General features: G+C 42.3%; 2 protein-coding genes across 11 annotated transcripts in view; one reads left to right on the forward strand and one right to left on the reverse strand.

Moving 5' to 3' along the window:
* ACYP1 (acylphosphatase 1) lies at positions 1 to 13,844 on the reverse strand. 4 transcript variants are annotated; one of them, XM_070514084.1, is made up of 3 exons: positions 13,552 to 13,844; positions 8,738 to 8,835; positions 1 to 414 (listed from the first exon to the last, which is right to left on the reverse strand). In XM_070514084.1, exons 1-3 carry the CDS (start codon positions 13,703 to 13,705, stop codon positions 199 to 201), a joined length of 468 nt encoding a protein of 155 aa, XP_070370185.1. In that variant the 5' UTR covers positions 13,706 to 13,844; the 3' UTR covers positions 1 to 198. The 4 variants fall into 4 exon arrangements, with proteins under 4 accessions (XP_070370185.1, XP_014691274.1, XP_014691273.1 ...); XM_014835788.3 differs by lacking the exon at positions 13,552 to 13,844 and adding an exon at positions 9,238 to 9,367; XM_014835787.3 differs by lacking the exon at positions 13,552 to 13,844 and adding an exon at positions 9,130 to 9,323.
* The window catches only part of ZC2HC1C (zinc finger C2HC-type containing 1C), an 18,470-nt gene continuing 9,194 nt past the window's right edge, over positions 12,228 to 21,503 (forward strand). Inside the window, exons 1-3 of one of the 7 annotated variants that reach the window (XM_044774028.2) lie at positions 12,228 to 13,661; positions 14,941 to 16,288; positions 20,610 to 21,176. In XM_044774028.2, coding sequence (XP_044629963.1) covers positions 14,960 to 16,288; positions 20,610 to 20,873 — 1,593 coding nt within the window. In that variant the 5' untranslated portion in view covers positions 12,228 to 13,661; positions 14,941 to 14,959 and the 3' untranslated portion in view covers positions 20,874 to 21,176. Of the gene's footprint in view, positions 13,662 to 13,909; positions 14,311 to 14,940; positions 16,289 to 20,609; positions 21,177 to 21,503 lie in introns of those variants that run through there. The other 6 variants (XM_070514081.1, XM_014835681.3, XM_014835680.3 and 3 more) reach the window with 6 other exon arrangements.

Genomic DNA, 21,503 nt, shown 5'->3' on the forward strand with positions numbered 1-21,503 from the left:
TAGGTTTTAATGTGTTTTTATTGATTAGAACTGTGTACACTTGAATCCTTGCATCATATAATATACAGTAGCAAGCAAATCACTGGTGCTAAAATAACTTACTGACAAATTCTAATACTGAGCACAGAATAGTTCTATCTCTATTAACAATAAAAAACAAAACCACAAGTTTATCTTGGAAAATTTAAATTCAGACCATTATTTCACAATTTGGAAATCTGAGTAATCCAACTTTAAGATGACTTTCTCATTGCTGAAGCTTGCTCTGTCGATGTGCGATTTGGGACTTCCTTTTGTCTCAAGCCATTCTTGCATATGACGCACTTTGGAGATGGGACCTTGCACCTGTCCTTGCACTGTGCCCTCGTCAGTGTTCTGGACCCAGCCTACCAATCCCAGCTTTTTACCCTCAGTCTAAGGGAAAAAAAAAGACAAGAGAGAGAAATCCAGTGAGATTGAACAAAACAAAGTGAAACTACAATCTCTTGCCAGAATCTTGGCCTAGAATCAAGCCACTAAACTAATTTGATATTGTCCAGAACAGTCAAAACAGAACCACAGCAAGGAGAATCTCATTGCTGATGTTAACATGAAGTGTTGGTCAGTTAACTCCATTTCCTTCTTCCACCCTATAAAACCCAGGCACTAGAATTTTTTACTGTGTAGTCAATTTGGTTAAGTACTAAAGACTTAAGACCAAATCAAATGCTTTCAAAATCATTCCCTAAGGCTGACTGTTGTTAGGACACTGGGCTGTATCTTGCTTATTTTTCCTTCTCCTAATCAAGAATCTATTAGGTATATTAAATAGAAAAAGCATGAAGTTATCTGATCCTTCCCTTTGTCTTTAACCAGGGCCACACCTAAACAAATCCAGATGAATAAGTGTCCTTTGTATCTTTAAAGATCATCAGAGAGTATTTCACAATTTCCTGGGTAACTCATTCCATTGTTCTCACTATAGAGAAACTATCTAATCCAAGGTATTCATGTTGCATCCAAGACCCACTTTCTGTCATCCTCCTAGAGAAGGAAAAAGCAGCTGGTGATCAGCCTCTGTACATCCAAGTTTCAGGAGACTACATAACTATTAGGCTTTCACTTGCCTTTCTTCTCTTCTGTCTAAATAACCACAGTGACTTTTAAAAAGTTGAATAAGACCATCTAATCATTGTAGTTGCTCTTTTCTTAGCCTTTCCAATGTTCTTTCCTTTAAGTCATTAAACTGTAGAATGACTGAAAATTTGGGAAAGGTAGCAATGTTTTAGAGGTAATTTTATCTTTGTAAAATTTCCAAGTAAGGATAGTATAAAGTTATTGATTGTTAAAGTAATCTATCTAAATAGAAAGGGTTGGATTACAAAAGAAAATTGGAGTTAACATGACTGCATGCCCAAATGCAGGAGTAGTGACCTCGTAAATGTGGGAAATTGCTGGAGTTGGCCAAATAAAATGCAACGCACAGCAAAACCATGTTTGCTGAAGAACTGACACATCCATCAAATCAGTTACGTTCAAAGCAAAGACATGTTTGGCTAATGAACAAAAGACACTTCAGTCAAATAAGTAACAGTTTAAAGGATACAGAGGAAGTTAAGGAATGAAGAAAAGTAGGAGATACCTAAAGCATGTATTAAGTGCTGAAGATGGTGGCATAAAAAAGGAAGGCAGGGAACGGATTTTGGAAGACTCCACATCCAAATGACTTTGTATAACAACCGCACTCTTCTGCTTCAAGTTAGCCTGGGGGAGGTTGGCTAGCCCAGGTTCTTAATTACCTTATATGGCAACTAGCTATAAGAATGATTGTGCTGATTTTGGAGCAGGAGGTTCTAACAGTCAAAAAAAATCTTTAAATTGCAATGTGATTTATCTGAACTCCCAAGAGTGAGTGAGTTCACTCTGAGTGAGTGAGTTTGACTGGTGTTGAGAATGGGAATTTCCTATGAGTTTTATTTGTGCCCTCAATTCTGAGCTTATTTTTAAAATGATAGCATAATGTTGCTGACTCATGTTCAGTTTTGAGTATCTATCAAAACAAGTCAACAGTGTTTTATCCTAAGATAATGCCAAAAAGCTAATTCTCCCTCATAATGATATTTCTGCTTGGACAGTCGTCTGGAAACATTTGAAGGAACATAATCACCAAATCTAGTCTCAATCTAAAACCCAAGTCCCTCAAATCAATAAATTAGACTTCCATTGTAGGAAACTAGAAAAACAAGAGCCAACCAAACCCAAAACAAGCAGAAAGAAGAAAATAATAAAGATTAGAGCAGGAGTTAATAAAATAGAGAATAGACAAAAAGAGAAAATCAGTGAAACCAAAAGTTGGCTCTTTGAAAAGATGAACAAAATTGTCAAACCTTTCGCTGGACTTATAAAGAACAAAAGAGAGAAGGCTCAAATTACTAAAATCAGAAATGAGGGGCCGGCCCAGTGGCGCAGCAGTTAAGTTCGCATGTTCCAGTTCGGCGGCCTGGGGTTCGCTGATTCACATCCCGGGTGTGGACATGGCACCGCTTGGCAAGCCATGCTGTGGCAGGCGTCCCACATATAAAGTAGAGGAAGATGGGCACGGATGTTAGCTCAGGGCCAGTCTTCCTCAGCAAAAAGAGGAGGATTGGGAGCAGATGTTAGCTCAGGGCTAATCTTCCTCAAAAAAAAGAAATGAAAGAGGGGTTATTACCACCAACCTTACAAAAATAAAAAGGATTATAAGGGAATACTATGAACAATTGTATGCCAACAAATTAGATAACTTAGATGAAAAGGGTGGATTTCTAGAAAGACTCAAACTACAGAAACTGAATCAAGAAATAGAAAATCTGAATAGACCTATAAAAAGTAAAGAGATTGAATTAGTAATCAAAAACTTCCCACAAAGAAAAGCTCAGGACTAGATGGTTTTACACGTGAATTCTACCAAATGTTTAAAGAAGAATCCTTCAACAGTCCTTCATGAACTAGACCAAAAAACAGAAGAGGAGGAAACACTTCCCAAATCATTCTGTTAAGCCAGTATTACCCTCATATCAAAACCAAACAAAGACATCACAAGAAAAGAAAACTATACACAAATATCCCTTGTGAATACAGGCATACCCTGTTTTATTGCATTTCACTTTATTGTGCTTTGCAGATACTGCATTTTTTGAAAAGACCCTCCACCATAAAAAGATTATGACTCACTGAAGGCTCAGATGATGGGTAGCATTTTTTAGCAATATTTTTTTAACTAAGGTATCACATTGTTCTGTTAGACATAATGCCACTGCACACTTAATAGACTACGGTATAGTGTAAACATAACGTTTGTTTTTCTTTTAATTTGTGTTTCTTTTTTGGTGAGGAAGATTGGCCCTGAGCTAATATCTGTTGCCAATCTTCCTCTTTTTTTCCTTCCCCAAAGCCCCAGGACATAGGTGCATATCCTAGTTGTAAGTCCTTCTATGTGGGATGCTGCCACAGCATGGCTTGATGAGTGGTACATAGGTCCACGCCCAGGATCCGAACCAGCGAACCCTGAGCTGCCGAAGCAGAGCGCATGAACTTAACCACTCAGCCACGGGGCCAGCCCTTAACATAACTTTTATATGCACTGGAAAACAAAAATATTCAAGTGACTCGCTTTATTGTGATATTCACTTTATTATGGTGGTCTGGAACCCAAACCCTCAATATCTCCAAGGTATACCTGTACTGATGCAAAACTCAACCAGATGTAAGCAAACCAAATCTAGCAATATACAAAGATTATACACCATGAAAAATTGGAATTTATCACAGGAATGAAAGGTTGGTTCAACATACAAAAACAGTACACCATATTAATAAATAAAATGGAATGTAATATATCATATTAATAAATAAAACAGAAGCCAGATGATCATCTCAATAGGTGAAGAAAAACCATTTGACAAACTCCAACATCTTTAATGACAAAAACACTCAAACTAGGAACAGGAGAGAACTTCCTTCACCTGATAAAAGGTGTACAGAGTTCATTGACCTCCCAGCCTTCCAAGGACACTGGGCATGGGCCCTACGTGAAGGAATGTGTCTGGGCTCGGGGCCAAAGATGGCCACTTCAGCCCTGACTCTAAGGAACAAGTTACAAAGAATATCTCCTGCGTCATGTTCCTTGTCTGGGCTGGCCACCCCGACGGACACCTGACTGCAGTTTAAAAACATCCCATCTGTGGGAACAAAAAGGTAGAAACAACTCACCCGTGGGAACAAGAAGAAATAACTCAAAGTATCCAAATGTCTAAAACCCTAAGTCAGAACCCAGAGAAACCTTAGGATAAAAGGGAGTCACAGACATAGAACAATTGGGAGTCTCACTGAGGAAAATGCCTCAGACCTGGACAATCGGCACTCCCACCCGACGTACAAACTATTGGGACTTCCTCGGCTGATTGTGGTGTGGATGTTGTAAGTACCGATTTGTTGTTCCCCTTTATCTCTGCTCCTCGTTATGTTTCCCTTTATCAATAACCTTTGATTGCTTAAACAACCAAGTAGCCTTGGTGGTACCTGTCATTCCTTGCCCTCTGAGGCTGCGGGCAACAAAAGGCATCTGTGAAAAACCCACAACTAACATCATACCTAATGGTGAAAGACTGAAAGCTTTCCCCGTAGGGTCAGGAACAAGACAAGGATATCTGTTCTCGCCACTTCTACTCAATATTATACTGAAGGTTCTAGCCAGGGCAGGGAAAAAGAAATAAAAAGCACTCAGAGTGGAAAGGAAGAAGTAAAACTACCTCTACTCACTGACGGCATATCTTGTATACAGAAAAATCCTAAGCAATATACACACAGACGCAGACACACACACACTCACAAACTAGAACTAATAAGTTCACAAGGTTGCAGGATACAAAGATCAATATGCAAAAATTAATTGTATTTCTGTACATTAGCAACGAACAATCAAAAATGAAATTAAGAAAACTCCATTTATAATAGCATCAAAAATAATAAAATTCTTAGGAATAAATGTAACAAAAGAAGTATAAGACTTACATATGGTAAACTATAAAATATTTTTGAAATAAATTAAAGACCTAAATAAATGGAAAGACAGCCCATGTTCAGGGATTGGAAGATTTAATATCGTTAATATGACAATACTCCCTAAACGGATCTACAGATTCTACAGAGTCTCTATCAAAAGTCCAGGTGCCTTCTTTGCAGCAGTTAACATTGATCCTAAACTTCACATGGAAACATATAGGATCCAGGATAGCTGAAAATAATCTTGGAAAGGAAGAACAAAGCTGAAGGACTCACACATCCCAATTTCAAAATTTACTACAAAGCTACAGTAATCAATACAGTTTGGTACTGGCCTGCGGACAGACATACAGATCAACTGGAGTCCATAAATAAACCCTTACATTTATGGCCAATTGATTTTTGACAAGGGTGTCATGACAATTCAACGGGAAAAATAGTCTTTTTAACAAATAGTGCTGGAACAACTGGATATCCACACGCAAAAGAACAAAGTTGGACCTCCTACCTCACATCACATAAAGATTTAACTCAAACTGGATCAAAGACCTAAAGCTAAGAGCTTAAACTATAAAAATCTTAGAAGAAACTTTTAGCAGAAAACATAGGTGTGAACCTTCATGACCTTGGATTAGGCAAAGGGTTCTTAGATATAACACTAAAAGCACAAGCAACAAAAGAAAAAACAGATAAATTAGACTTCATCAATATTAAAAAACTTCTGTGCTTCAAAATTTTCATCAAGAAAGTGAAAAGAAAACCTGCAGAATAGGAGAAATATTTGAAAATCATATAAGTGATAAGGGACTAGTATCCAGAATGTATAAAAATTCTTACAATTTAACAATAAGACAACTCAATTAAAAAATGGGCAAAGGATTTGAATAGACATTTCTCCAAAGAAGATATACAATATCTTCTTTCATGTGCCAATAAGCACATGAAAAGATGTTCAACATAATTAGTCATTAGGAGAAGGCAAACAAAACCACATTGCGGATATATACATACAATGGACTATTATTCAGCCTTAAAAAGGAAGGAAATTTGGACACATGCTACAACATGGATGGTCTTTAAGGATATTATGCTAGTGAAATAAGCCAGTCACAAAAGGACAAACACTGTAGGCTTCCACTTATATGAGGCACCTAGAGTAGACAAATTCATAGAGACAGAAAGTAGAACAGTGGCTGCCAGGGGCCGGCGGGGAGGGGGGAATTAGGAGTTATTGTTTAACGGGTACAGAGCTTCAGTTTTGCAAGATGAAGAGTTCTGTGAATGGATGGTGGTGATGGTAGCACAACAGTGTGAAGGTACTGAAGGTCAATGAACTACATACTTAAAAATGGTTAAAATGGCAAATTTCACATTATGTATATTTTACCACAAGTTTTTAAAAAAGTAGGTTATATAGCTTCCAAATATTTGGGGATTTTCCAGTTATCTTCCTGTTATTGATTTGTAGTTTACTCCCATTATGGTTGGTGAACATGCTTTGTATGACTTAAATACTTTTAAATTCATTGATACCTCAAAACAAAACAAAACAACAAAAAAACACTTCACACCCACTAGGATGGCTATAATAAAAAAGACAAGGGGCCTGCCGGGTGACGTAGTGGTTAAATTCACACACTCAGCTTCGGCGGCCCAGGGTTTGCAGGTTCAGATCCCAGGCAGCCCTAGCACTGCTCATCACGCATGCTGTGGCGGCAGCCCACATAAAACAGAGGAGGACTGGCACAGATGTTAGCTCAGGGCCAACCTTCCTCACACACAAAAAAGACAGACGATAACAATTGTTAGCAAGGATGTGGAGAAGTTGGAATTCTCACATATTGCTTACGAGAATGTAAAATGTACAGCTGCTTTGGAAAATAGTTTGGCACTTCCTCAAAAAGTTATACATAGGAGTTACCACGTGACCCAACAATCTACTCCTAGGTATATATACAAGAGGGAATTGAAAAAAAGGCTTACACGAAAACAAGTACATAAATGTTCACAGCATCATTTTTCATAATTGCCAAAAGGTAGAAACAACCTAAATGTCCATCAATTGACGAATAGGTATATAAAATGTGATATATCCATACAATGGAATATCATTCAGCCATAAAAAGGAATGAAGTACTGACATATGCTACAATGTGAATACACTTTGAAAACATGTTAAACGAGAGAAGCCAAACACAAAAGGCCACATATTATATGAGTCTATTTACATTAAATGTCCAGAACCGGCAAACCCATAGAGACAGAAGTGAAGTTAGTGGTTGCCAGGGGCTAGTGGGATAAGGGGTGAGTGCTAATGGGTATGAAGTTTCTTTCTGGGGTGATGAAATATTCTGGAATTAGTGCACAACTTGGTAAATATATTAAAAGCCACTGAATTACACACTCTAAAAGGGTGAATTTTGTGGGATGTGAATTATATTCCAACTTAAAAAGAGTCTCTTTGAGTATTCCCATCACTCATTCTAGGAGTGATGGAATTTAACTAAGAGGTTAGATGATATCAATATGCATAGACTGTAGCAAAATAAAACAATTGTTAAAATGAACATACATATTTAAATGATTATAAGTAGTCAAGAGTAGGTACAAGTCTAATTAAGTGGGGAAAAGATGGCATTTTCCTTGTCAATGTTTGTTTTTCTGCATGCTTTTATTCTCTCTTTAAATTAGGGGTGAGCCTTCAGTAAAGAAAGATGGGCTAGACTACCATCTGGTCCTTTTCCCTCAACAACTTTAATTAATCCTCAAAGTTGTCACCTCCATTTACTAAATCACGGCAACTTACCCTGCATAACTGGTAGCAAAGCAACTGCAACACAGCTCTTGCCATGACTTTCAGCAATTCCTTTTTTCAACAGGCACTTCATATATGAGTATGAAACAGGAGGAAATGATTTGCAAGTAATTGGAAAAAGAGGTAGTGACATTTAACATGCATATTTCAAAGATTCAGATTTGGATTTAAATACCACAGTCCCAGGAATGTGACACTTGGAAAGCTCTGCAGTCTCAACTCATTATCTTTGAGGTTCAGATACATTGGGAAGGCAATACCCTGATATCCCCCTATTGAAGACAGAAGAGAAATTGAGATTTCAGTTGTGTGTGCATGAGGCTGTCAATAGTTTGTTCACCCCCTCAACTACTCCCTATGACTCTAATGGGAATACCAGACTCCACGTTCAGTGTTACCATTACTTATCGTGGAATGAAGTATCTTCATTAGAAAAGCTTCACCTGGAAAAGGTAAATTGTTCTTTCAAAGCCAAACTGAGTAAAAAGGAATTAATTAGAGGAACGGGGGAAGGAATGGGGGAAAGAGGTCTGAAGAAAAGGCAGCAGCCACAGAGGAAGCAATCACATAAATTACACAAATGTCATGAGTTCATGTAAATGCCATCTCCTCCATCAAGGTCAGCCCTCTATTCCCCTTCGGAAGAGAGAAGCTCGTTAATACGTGTCTAGGTACCCGGGTACCATTGTTAGAAAAGACCAGTAACAACAGCCGACGAATCTTCCATTTACATTTTTTGACCCACTGCAAAGCATTTTCATACCCACTGCTCCACAAAGCACCTCTTTGCCATGCAGCTACCAAACAGCCAGCTTCTGCCGGGGCACATTTGTCAGGAACACGTCTCTTATTCCCACGCTCAGAACCTAGGTTTGTCCCCAAAGCCTGCAGGCCACATACCTGAGTGTACTTGCGGAAAAACACCCCTTGCACCTTCCCAAAAATTTCATAGTCCACTGATATCAGGGTACCCCCTTCTGCCATGCTCACGTTCAAACCTGTCAGGGACGAGGAAAGCAGAAAAGTAAAGGGCTCCGGATCCTATTCCAAGACCCCCAACCCTGAGGCAGAAAGCGCCACACCCACACTTCTCCATCCTTAACCTCTGCGACCTCTCCCTGACCTTAAGGTGCCCGATCTTCACAGTACTCAAGCGGATACGTGTAAGCGAGGTGTGTGAAGTAACAGAGGACACCCGAGCAAGGAGGCTTCGGGCCTCTTTGGGGGAATTACCTGCTTATCCAGTCACCTCCCTATACCCATCGCCGCTTCTGCTCCCTCTCCATCCGTACCTCTTCCCAGGGACCTGGCCTCCCTGCGGCCGCCAGAATCCCCTTCTCCTAACATTTCAGGGCTAACCGAACTGATGAGGACGCCCTAGGGACGCGTCCCAGGCTCACCCTCCTCGTCCTCCTCTTAGGCGATCGGCGCTCCCCTGGCGACCACCACGCCAAACGGTTCCTTCGGTCGCGTAACCGCCGCGCCCGGAAGTTTAGGGCGCAGCTCCTCCTTCGCTGCCTCTCATGCCCATCACCTCCTCAGACCAATCAGAGACGGCGCTCTGGGCCCAGAGCCCGCCCAGAGGGTGGGATTTCGGGACGCGGTTGTGTGCGAGCGCGAGCGAGCCTCGAGTTGGGGATCTGTCCACGGTCGCGACTCGGCTTCTACAGACCGAGCCCTCACCCCACCTCGGTCACTAAGCTAAACCCCTTTCTCGTTTACTCGTGGGGAGAAAGATATGGACGAAGAAGCACTTGAGATAAATTCAGTCATTCAATAAATATTTACTGAGACCCTCGTGTGCCAGGCACAGTTCTAGGTGGTCGACATACATTCGTGAACAAGAAGGATCCCTGGCCTGGAGGAGCCTACATTCTGGAGACGGGAGACAGACGATACATTAAACATCTCAAACAAGAAAACTGGACAGGACACCTACAACCTTTCGGCAGTGACTTTTTCTTTTAGTTCTCCAAATTTTGGGTGATGCCCAAGTCTGGAATGGGTAGCAAGGGAGATGTGTGTACAGGAGGTCCCAGTGGAGGTTACCGTTCCTTCAGTGCTTCTGGAAGCTGCCCACCAGAGTCCACCTTACTAAGAAAACCCCAAATAATGCTTATCTCAATCAATCACGTGCACAAGCAAAATAACCCAAGGCTTCAGAATCACAAATGAATCAGTCAATCTAAGCCATATGACCAAATTGCACAAATTCTTTCGGGAAAATGGAATTGTCAAGGGAAGTTGTGGGTGAGGATTTTTAAAAGTAGGGTTGCCTTGCAGGCATTGAATCCAGCTACCCTTACGATTAAGGATGTGTATGAAGGAAAACTGCGGTGTGTACTGCTCCTCTTTGGAGGGCTTGTATACGTTACATCCCCTCATTAGACTCCAGATGTGAATATGCTAGGTTGGCAGACTTGACAAGGTGCGATGGATTTGCAATGGAAGCCACGGAGATGCATCATTCCACTAATTTCCCACTACTAAGTGAGGCTATAGATCCTGGAGAATCATATAACCTTAGTGCTGGTGTCGGGTGGCGGGCCCGGCGGGGTGGGAAGCTAGATTGAATATCATGCTTGGCAATATTTGAAAATAAAGCTAAACAGAGTACCCAGCTGACGTTATTTTTTTTCTCTAAAATTCATTTTTTAAAAACTAGTTTCTTGGAAGTCTAACATTGTATAAATTCATTCATAAGTGGAAGATAAATAAAAACATAGATACAGAGATTAGATTAGTGGTTATCAGAAGGGAATCGGGGAGAGCAAAAGGGGTAATAGGGCGCATGTGTATGGTGATGGATGGTAATTAGTCTTTGGGTGCTGAACGTGATGCAGTCTACACAGAAATCGAAATATAATGAGGTACACCTGACATTTGTATAATGTTATAAACCAATGTTACCTCAATAAATAAAATTTTTTAAAAACCCCCAAAACAAAAAACTACTTTTTCAGGCTGGCCCTGTGGCTGAGTGGTTAAGTTTGCGCACTCTGCTTCAGCGGCCCAGGGTTTCACCGGTTCAGATCCTGGGCGCAGACATGGCACCGCTCATCAAGCCATGTTGAGGTGGCGTCCCACATGCCACAACTAGAAGGACCTACAACCAAAAATATACAACTATGTACCAGGGGGCTTTGGGGAGAAAAAGAAAAAATAAAATCTTTGAAAAAACTAGTTTTTCCATAGAATTAAAAACCTATTGAGTGTCTATTATGTATGGGACACTGTAGGATTACAAAGATGAAAGATATATAACTTTTGTCCTCAAAGAGTTTTTTATTTAGTGTAAGGGAAAAATATGCATGGAAATAATGGCAATACTATGCACAACATGCTAATTTAATTCCATGAACACCCATTGAGAGCTCATCATGAACCAGCACCGTGCTATAACAAGGACAGGAAATATTATGAGAGCACAAAGGAACAAAGAGATTTATTCTGACTGGGAAGACTGGAAAAGCATTCTTGGAGGAAACAGCATATTATCCAAGGTTACACAACCACAACCAGTAAGTGACAGAGCTGGGATTTACTTCTAAGCAGTCTAAATACAGAGCCCACTCCGGTAAATGCTATGCTCTACTACCAGTACGTGGAGCTTGCGGTGAAGCAGTGCCACTGAGGTAAGAAAGTGGAAGTAGTCAGGTATGGCTAGCCCAGGGGTTCTCAACCCTGGCCACACACTAGGACCTCAGGGGAAGCTTTTAAAAATACTGATACCCAGGTCTCACCCCTATAAATTGCTTTCCATGTAATCCGAAAGCACAGCCACGGTTGAGATCCACCAGGCTAGCTGCTGGGGAGGCAGGGCTGGAAAGGTAGGCAGGAACTAATCTGGCAGGTTGAAATACCATGTTAAATTATATGTTTCAACTCTATTCTATAGGTAAAGAAGAGGCCACTGGGTAGGAGAATGACAGGTTCAGAAGTATTTAGGATAATTCTTCTGGCAGAAGCATGAAGGATGGGCTTGGGAAGCAGATGTTGAAGGCAAGAACAGCGGTTAGGATTGTGATGCCATCCCAATGAGAAGTGAGGAAGAACTCTCCTAGGGCAGCAGAAATGTAAAGGAAGGGTCATGTATGAGAGACACTGCGGAGTAAATTCAACAGAGCCTGCTGACTGATTAGAGGGAAGGAGTGACAAAGAGGGAGCAGTGGAGATGACTGATGCTTTCAGCATGGGAGGGAACACTGGAGAAGAAGTGGATTGGGGAAATTGAGAGATAATCATGAGTTTCTTTTCTTTCATATTGAGTTTGAGTTCCCTGAGGAACATTCATGCGGAGGTGCTAAATGGGCAGTTGGAAATTTGAGCCTGTAACTAAGGAGAGAGCCAAGATGGATATCGTTTATACATAGATGAGACCTGAAATTTCATCATTTGGTTGAATCATCGAGAAACAGAATGCCTGAAACTGCATATACAAGAGAAATAAGAGGGCTATGGAGAACCTAACTTTGCAGGGGGGCAGGTGAGGAAAAGACTTTATAAATGCCAGAGACCTGGAAGAAGATGGAGCAAGGACATGAAAACAGAAACCAAGAAAGCACAGAAGCAAGTGAGAAGAGTTGCAAGAGAGTGAAAAATCAATAATGGCAAACGAGGCTGAAGAAATAGCAGCTTTGTCTTTGGTCACTGGAAGGTCACTGGTAGCCCTGCAGTTAAATAAAGTGGAAAGGATGGAAGCCAGACCACAATGGACTGAACAATGAGGGGGAGATGAGGAAGTGGGGACAGCAAATGTAAAGTTTTCTATTAAGAAGTCTTGTGGTGAAGAGGAGAAATGAATAGGACCCCAACATGAGAGGCAGCAGGTCGAGGAAAACAAGGTTTATTTTGCAGAGGAAATTTAAGCACATTTTAAAACCAAAGAGAATGAGTATGTAGATAGATACAACTTGAAGCTAACAAGATGGAGTGCTAAAGTGACGGAGTCAATTCCTGGAGTGTAATGAAAGGAACTAATTCAAGAGAACTCATGGAAAAAGAAAGACTCTTCTTCTTCAGAAACAAAAAGGAAGGAAGTCAAGATGGAGGGAGACACTCTGGGAAATTCTGCCAGACTGGAGGGGAGCTGAGGGAGCTGATGACAAGGAGGCCCGGTGCTGAGGTAATTGGGACTTTGAGAAGAGTGGGAAATGTCTGGAAATGCATTTACAGAGAAGGCAGTAAAGAGTCAACTAGGAAGGAAAACAAGGAATAAAAGGACTGCCCTAGAGGGCCCACCAAGGAATTCCTTTGTAACATGTAAAAGATGTAATACGACATGTTAAAGTATTAACACTGACTACTGCTGTCTATAACTATTTTCCATGTGCATGAATCTTTTGAGTAGTTACAGGAAAAAAGTAAGCTGTCTGTTCCAAATAGCTTACACAAATGAACTGAAGCATGAAGACAAACTTTCTTCTGATGTTGACAAGTTAGTATCATTTAGTGTTGAAACCAGGTTACACTGATTATTTTCGATCTGGTACTTAACTTTATTATCATTTCATTTGGCTGAGTCATTCTTGGGCCCTAAGAGAGGACGGCCAGAGTTACCACGTGAGAATCAAACATCATATCAAAATAATTTGACTACAAAAACCACCCCGGAAAAATACTGCGTAGCAAAACCTAGCCGAGTTAATAAAATTTGACAGCAAGCTCCAAACTACTGGCGAGGAAACGAACGGAGAGACAGTATATAGCCATACCTGGGGCTCGTACAAAGCAGCCGAGCGTGCTAAGAAAGGCTACCAGCAGGCCCACTCCCGCTAAGCGGGCGGACACCGGAATCCTGCGGCGGAATGACTCGAGGGCACAGGTAGGGGCTCCGGCGTTTGCCAGAGAAAGGTCTGGGAGCATCATTCACAGAAAAATACAAGTTCTTTGATGGAGTCTTAGAAAAGCCTCTCCCTCCCCCTCCCCCGTTCCCAAGGGCAGGGCGACACAGCTGCAGAATTGGCGGGATACTAGGTTAAGTGACACTCAGGCTGGCCGCACCGCCTCCCCGGGCAGGTCCCGACCGCGTGAGGACTGCGCCTGCGCGCGCCTCCCCCGGGCGGGGTGTGTTCGCTGCCAGAGGCGGGGCTGGGCGCGCACGCGCTCCTGTCTCCAGGCAACGGGAATAACGGAGGCCGGCTGAGAGCGCCTGCGCGGCCATCGGTTAGTGGGTGTCGGGTCGGGAAAACTAGGTCCTATGGTTTTCCCCGGGCAAGAGCGGTCCCCGAGAGCCTCAGGTACGCGGAAGGGCGGGGAGACATGGGGTCAGCACCTCGACCTCCAAAGGGCCCGATGGTCAGAAGAGCGCTTTGTTCCCGAAGCGGACTCCCCATTGGGTGCGCCACTGCTGACCCTCCAGGACAGAACGTGACTTCCGCATTCCGGATCTAAACCCCATGGCGGCCAGGGCAGGTGGCCCCCGCCCCTCAGGTTACAGACCTTTCGCTGTCTGCGCCGCGGGGACTCCTTGGGTGAGGATTTGTGAGCCAGGCACCTGCTGCAGCAGGCCCTGAGCGGCCTCTGTGCTCTTTGGCGTCAAGCACGGTTCCAGCAGGAGGGAAGCCCTGAGAGCTCCTTGTGCCCGTCACTTACCCCCAGGCCGCAGTTTTCTCACCTATAAATGATGCGGCTGGACTCGCAGTTCTAAGGTCCCTAAATACCAGTCGTGTAACTCTAACTGAGCGAACCTCTCAGTTTACGGGTGAAGAAACTGGAGCCAGTAAGAGGAAGTTGCTTGTCCTTTGTCACAGGCCTAAAACCTGACTTTCAATCCAGTGGTTCTTTCCACTTACTATGGAATGTACTGTGTATGGTAGGAGCATCACTGTATATGGCAGAGGCTAGTACTGGTATAAAGGAAAGCTAGGCAGCAGGAATACCTGTAGCAGAATCGTTTTTCCATCCTCAGGACCTAATAAGCACTCACAGGATAATAAGCACTCACCAAATGCTTATTGAACGAAAGCTTTGGCAGACCCAGCTCCACTGTCCCTAAAGTTTAAGGCAAAATGTGGGTAGGACAAACGTAGAAACAGTTTACTTTAGCAGCCGAGGTGAATCTCAGACAAACTCCTTATATATCTGGTTTAAATCCCTCCCAGACTTCAGTCCAGGCCCTGAATGGCTGGTCTCCAGTTGGCGCCACCTCTGCCTGTGGGCGTTATGCTCCCATATAATAAAACGGAAACTCCAAGGCTCCACCCAGCCGAGCAAGACCCCTATGAAAAAGGTGACTCTCCCCAGCGGTCCTCGATGGGGCACCTGAGGAACAATTTCCAGCAGAAGCTTTGGAGCAACAAAGAGCTGACACTGGATAATCTCTCCACTCACCCCAAGTGGAGCACCTGCACAAAAGTCCAGAGCTACTCCCATCCCCACCGTGCTGGAGTCAGCCAGCAAGATCCAGGAAGCAAGCCCCAGGGCCAAGCAAAGTGTTTGTTTTACTCATCAGGCCCTCAATCCCGGTATTCCAAAGCAAACAACCAGGACTTCATCCCCTTTACAAAGAAGCGAGTTGGAGTAGATCGGGCATACCCACTGAAACCTGTGTTCCATCGGAAGTCTCGTAGTATAGGTGAGGCTGGCACTGATGGGGACCAGGATGTCTCTCCAAGACCCCCTGAGCCAGGAGAGTTTTCATACAGCAGCTTTGGTTCAAGAAACTGGGTGAATTCCTCTGTGGCTGGCACTGTTGCCGCCACGCAGGGGGAGAGGGCGATGGCAAACCTCAACACGACTGCGTGGATGCGGATCCAAAGACTAGAGGCTGCAGGAGAGAACTTACAGGAGGAAATCCGAAGAAAAGAGACCCTCCTGAGGGAAAAGCTGAAGAAGACAGAGGAGGAACTCAGAAGGATCCGGAAGGAAAAGCAACAGGCAGAGGAAAATGAAAGAAGAGAGCTCCAGGGAGAGACACTCCCCAGGAGGAGAGTTAAAGGTAGTAGCAACGCCACATACAAACGTCTCTTCTCCCCAGAGTTGGGGTCTGAGGAGGTCTTCAGTAGAGACAGGGGAGAGGACGAAACTTGGGTATGGTCTCAAGAAAATTCTAGGCCATTCCAGTTCTCTGATTATGGAATACAGAAGCTCAAAAGGGAAAGACTGGTGGCAAGCAATAACAAAATCCGAGAGCAAGTCTCAGGGCCGTTGAGGGAGAAGTTTTCTCAGCCTTCAGAAGTGCCAGGCAGTGCTTTGCAGGGACCCACCAGCAATTCCAGCTTGTCTGGGGCACCAGACTCCTCAGGTTCCAGCTGTCCCACTGAAGAGCCAGAACTTGGCGAGTGCAGCCACTGTGGACGCAAGTTTCTCTTGCTCAGGCTGGAGAGACACTCCAACATCTGCAGCAGGATGCAGGGTTCCAAGAGGAAAGTGTTCGACTCCTCCAGGGCCAGGGCTAAAGGCACTGAACTAGAGCAGTACTTGAACTGGAAGGGATCAGCCTCAATCAAGGTAACAAAGGCCTTAGGGATTTGATTTTGTGTGTAAGGGCCTGTTATATCTGCATCAGTTTTCTTTAGAAAAATTTCATGTGTTTGATAGGGAGAAAGTGAGAATTAACAATTATTGATTACTACTGGGTGCTGGTCACTGTGATGGGAGTTTTTCGTATGATCCTGACCACAACCCTATGAGGATTTCACTGTCTCTTATCAATTCAAAAATTAAGTCTCAGAGAGGTTAACTTGCTTGAGCTAACAAATAGCATTAAATGGCAGAGTCGGCATATAAATCTGGGTCGGAATGACTCCAAAATCTAGACTTAAAAAATATATGTCCTTTTGATTATAAAAGTAATAAACGCTTACTGTAAAAAATTTAAAAGACATGAAAATTATAAAGAAAAAACTATGCATTTCAGCACTCTGAGAGACTTCCTTGCTCTTTGCAATATACTCTGCCACCTCCCCAGACTAAGATCTGTTGCCACTCCTATAACTGTGTCTACTTTTCCAAGATTAGCTCAATTTTGATAGATCTTCTTAGTAAATATGTGAAACGCAACTAAGTTTGGAATTCTTTTTCTCCCCATTTAGAATGTAAACACCTAAAAGGTAAAGGACTTTATTTTTGGTTATCTTTCAAAACATCCCTAGCTGCAGAAAAAGTAGGTTGTATAAAGTAAGGATATCAAGACACTTACGTGGTAAGTTTAGGGGAACTTTGTAGGCATGTCTGGACAGTCAGATCTGGAGAAGATTGTCTTGTAAGTCAGTCCACAACCCTGTCAAGGTTATGCCACTTTGTTGTAAAAGGAGTGTTTCTCATAACAAAACCCAAGAGTGGCATACTGACAAACACTTTTCATTTAACTAGTTTTACTGTGTATTAGAAAACTATAACAACATATCAAGCCCTTCATTTCTAGGAATCACGAATTTAAAGAAAATGTTAAGTAATTAATAGTAAGGGGATAAAGTGAAAGTGGTATGCAAATAATCAAACTTTGGGAAATCCTAGACCGGAGGATCTCAAAGGCCCCATCCAGCTGTAATATTCTAGCAAAATGTGAGAGCCTCATTCTGTTTTCATTTCTTTCCAACCCTCCCTCTGCTGCACTAGCACCTCTGATCCTTCAGCACTTTACAGTTTGTGTGTTTTTAATGGGGCCTTTAAAAACTCACATTTATGTGATGGCTGTTAAGAAAAGTAGTTTGCAGATAGAGTGACTTCTTTCAGTACGATTTGGGAGGTCATCACGAGAAAGTCCCTTCCATGTTCAGAGGTAATCTCTCTGACATCCAGTTTCCAATAAGAAGTCAACATTTTGCTCTTACAGATAAGGACATGATCATCAGTTCCTGTTCTTGCCTGTTTTCTTTCTGGTCAACCCAAAAATCCACTGGGGTATTCTCTGTCCCACTATCATGGTTTATTTCTAGCCAGAATATATAGAATCTTTTGTTTCTTAAATTCCCAAATAGAGTAGCAGTGAAGCAGAAGAATTGGGTTTCTGAGAGCAGACACCCTAGCTTTGTGGAAACTAGTTTAAGTGGGGAATATGTTGCATTGAGGACACCAAGGCAGAAAGGACCTGGATTGAGATGCCCTTCCCACCTTGGAATGTCCCGAGTCTTATTCCAAAGCTCTGTGCCTTTGGAAGCTGCGTGGTTTGTGCCTCTCTGTCGTTCCCCTCGTGTACTACAAAAGCATGTGATTTTCCTTGTATCCTTTAATCTTCACATAACTTCCAGCAGACTTGTACCTCTTGTCTCTCTACTAGACCTTAAACATTTGAGCACAGGGACCACATCTCTGTGCTTTGTGATGTGTTTAATGAATAAAATTTCAATATGATGAAAATTAAAGTATAAGTATCATATGGTTGAGGAACTTCCCTCTAATTCAATCCTTTTAAAGGTTCCTGGATACCATCTCTAACACTCTTAATTCTCTTGCCTTCTTGTCTGTTTCAGAGACTCTCCTGATGCTTCCTTTTCCTTTGATAGCATCTCTTCCTATTGTGCATCATTAATGATGTCAGATCACCGAGCAGCTACTTGTCTTCCTTTTTTCTTCTTTTTAAAATTAATTTTCTTTTAATCTAAATTATATTTGAATACATTTTAAAAATCATGTAGTACTAAGTGATCTATAATGCAGATCAGCAGTATCCTGCCTCGTCCCTCTTCAACCCCTAATCCAGCCCCCAGTTCTATAGATGACTATTCTGGTATGTATTTCCATATTTCTACCTAATATGCTTGTTTTCTTGCTTTATTCGTTTTGTACATTATCTGTTGACTTCCTCGTATGGACGCTGTGGGTTAGCTCTCTTTCACATCCCCTCTCCTAGTGCTTGTCTCCTTCCCTTATCCTTCCTTGTAGTAGAATCACAATTGTGGGTTAAATCAGTAGTTAGCTTTTTCATTATAATGACCATGTAAATTTTGTTCATTGACGAGGGAACAAATTCTGCCCCTGCCCACATGCACCTGGAGTTAATAACTGACTCATGTTTTCGTGCGTTTAGTCCTCCATACCTAATTGTTTTTTTCCTCCTAAATGATCCGTTCAATGTCAGACACCTGTTAATGTCTTTGTAAGTGCTCAGATGCCTCTCATTTCTATCAGTTTGATTTTTTGTTCTGGAAACCTCCCTCGCACCACTCTCTTTCCTCCTGCTCCAGTCTGGATGGGTTATTCTCTGGGGCTGATGCAGATCTGTTGTCTTGGGACCTCTCTCTGCTTCTCTTCTGTGTTGGGTCTCCTGTTTCCACCATCCTGTCTTCTTTTTTCTTACTTTACTTACTTTGGTGAAGAAAGGTGCATGGGAGGCATATTTTTTATCTTGGAATGAATGAAAATATCTATATAATACCCTTACATTTGATTGATAGTTTGGCCAGTAGGGAATTCTAGGTGGAAAATTAGTTTCTGTTAGAACTTCTAAGGCATTTTCCCACTAGTTTTTAGCATCCGGTGTTACTGTTGAGAAATCTTATGCCATTGTGATTCCTGCTCCATTATATGAAACCTACTTTGTTTTTTCTTTTTCTGATAGTTTACAGGATTCTCTCTTTATTTTGAAATTCTGAAATTTTACAATGATTTTGTTGGATACTTGGTAGGCCATTTTGATCTCAAGAGTAGTGACCTTTAATTCTAGGAATGTTTACTGTGTTATTTAACAATTTTCTCCCTGTGTTTTCTCTTTCTTTTTGCAACTCATATTGGTCAGGTGTTGGACTTCTGGATTGACTCTAATTTTCTAATCTTTTCTTTTTTACTTTCCATCTTGATCTTTGTTCCCATTCTGAGTAAGTTTCTTGACATTATTTTACATATCTGTTTTAATTTTTGGCTATCACAGTTTTAATTTATAATAGTTCTTTCTGGTTCTCTGGTTCTTTTTCATAGTATATATATTCTTGTTTTGTGGACACAAGCTTTCCAAAACTCCTTTGTTGATATTATGTTTTTTTGTAAAAAAAAAAGTTTTCTACTGCTGCCTGCCTTGTTGCTGCTTCTGTGTGTGTGTGTGTGTCTGTGTACACGCATGTGCATGTGTTCGTGTACTTGGTCTCTTTCTTTTTAGAGCTTTACTCAAATATCTGGTGATCTTGGGCTGTCCATTCATATTTAAGCTTCAGTGGGGCTTATTGACTAATGGCCTTCATATTAGGGTTATTAAGTAGTGAGCCTTTTAACAGAGGTCCCTCAGGGTCAGCATCTGCTGGTTTTTCTCTCGACTGCTCAGTGCATCCAGAAAACCCTAAAAGGGTGCCAGTGTGCTTAGTACTCTGAGCTGAGTGGGAGAAGGAGGCTGACAGTTCCACAATTCATCATGTATACTTGCACTGTATCCCCATTTTCAGCCCCAAGATTAACCCTCTTCTCCACTGTACCTGGATTTCCTGAGTCTGAAACCTGTCTGGTTCAGTTTCTCCAGAGGAGAAACTCCTGTTCTCCTGTGAAGGTGTGGAAGTGATGGACACTTGGGTGTACCAGGTGGGAGAGGAGCCCTGGGGTCCAACTTGTTTTCAGCCCTGCACCTCTCCCCTTTCCACTACTTGTACTTCCAAGCACTGAACCTCTTAGGGGTTCTGCTGGGAAAAACAGCTTGCCTCTCAGTACCATCCCCTCTGCAGGCCCTTAGTTTAAGTGCTTAGTTTAAGAGCTCTGGCAAGTCAGCTATCACTGTTGCTCCTTTCCTGTTTTCTTTGACCTTGTGGATTAACATCCTTTTTATTTCCTTACTGTCATTCTAATGGAGACATAAGGAGATGAGATAAATGCCAAGTTGATTGATTAGTCTTCCTTCTACTTACAGGCTGAACTCCCTCGGAAGAGCAGCTGGAGACAGAGGCATGAATCTTTCATCCGTACCCTCCGTCAGGCTCGAGAGCTCCAGCAGGTAATTGCCAAAGGTGGAAACCCCTCAGACTTGCCTCCCATCCTGCCTGCAGAAAATCCAGACTATATCCAGTGTCCTCATTGTAGCCGCCATTTTGCTCCCAAGGTGGCCGAGCGGCACATTCACAAGTGTAAGACCATCAAGAACCGTCCTCCACCTCCAAGGAAGCATTACAGTTGAGGAAACAACAGTGGAAACCTCCTCCCTAGTTCTGAAGGCTCTGCTTCTCTTCAGCAGTAAATAGGAATAGAATAATTTGATGCAAAGCAGTAAGAACTAAAACTTTTACATCTCCGAGGTCCGCCTGCAGAGCTGAAACCAGTGAGGAGAGACCAATTGCTAAGTAGAAGGAGGCAGAAGGAAGCCCCAGCTTCCCACTAAATTACCACCTCAGGCTGGTGTGCCTTATGTTATTGCCCTAAGAACTGATGAGTGAAGGCACAAGAGTAGCGAGCAGGCTACATTAAAGCTCTCTTCTCCTAAGCCTGACTTGTGGTTTATGCTAGTTAAGTGCCTCCGTTTGCTGTGCCTTCTTGCCACTGCCTCTGCGTGTATGTCTGTGGTTCCTGTTAACTCTTCTTGATCTTGCATGAAGTTGGCTCATTAGGATGAGTTGGTGTCAGAGGATCATGGTCACCCAGGTGGTATCTTATAAAAGGTAATATGATTTTGCTGAAAGGAAAATAGAAGTCTGTCCTTAACTTCCCTGGTGCATAGTCCTGGCCCAAAGCCAACAGAAGTACATAAGGTTAGGGCACCAGAGTATCCTAAACCCTCTCTGTGGTGTACTGTGTAATAAAGGGAACCTCA

Source organism: Equus asinus, chromosome 7, assembly GCF_041296235.1.
Source record: "Equus asinus isolate D_3611 breed Donkey chromosome 7, EquAss-T2T_v2, whole genome shotgun sequence".
Classification (NCBI taxonomy): domain Eukaryota; kingdom Metazoa; phylum Chordata; class Mammalia; order Perissodactyla; family Equidae; genus Equus; species Equus asinus.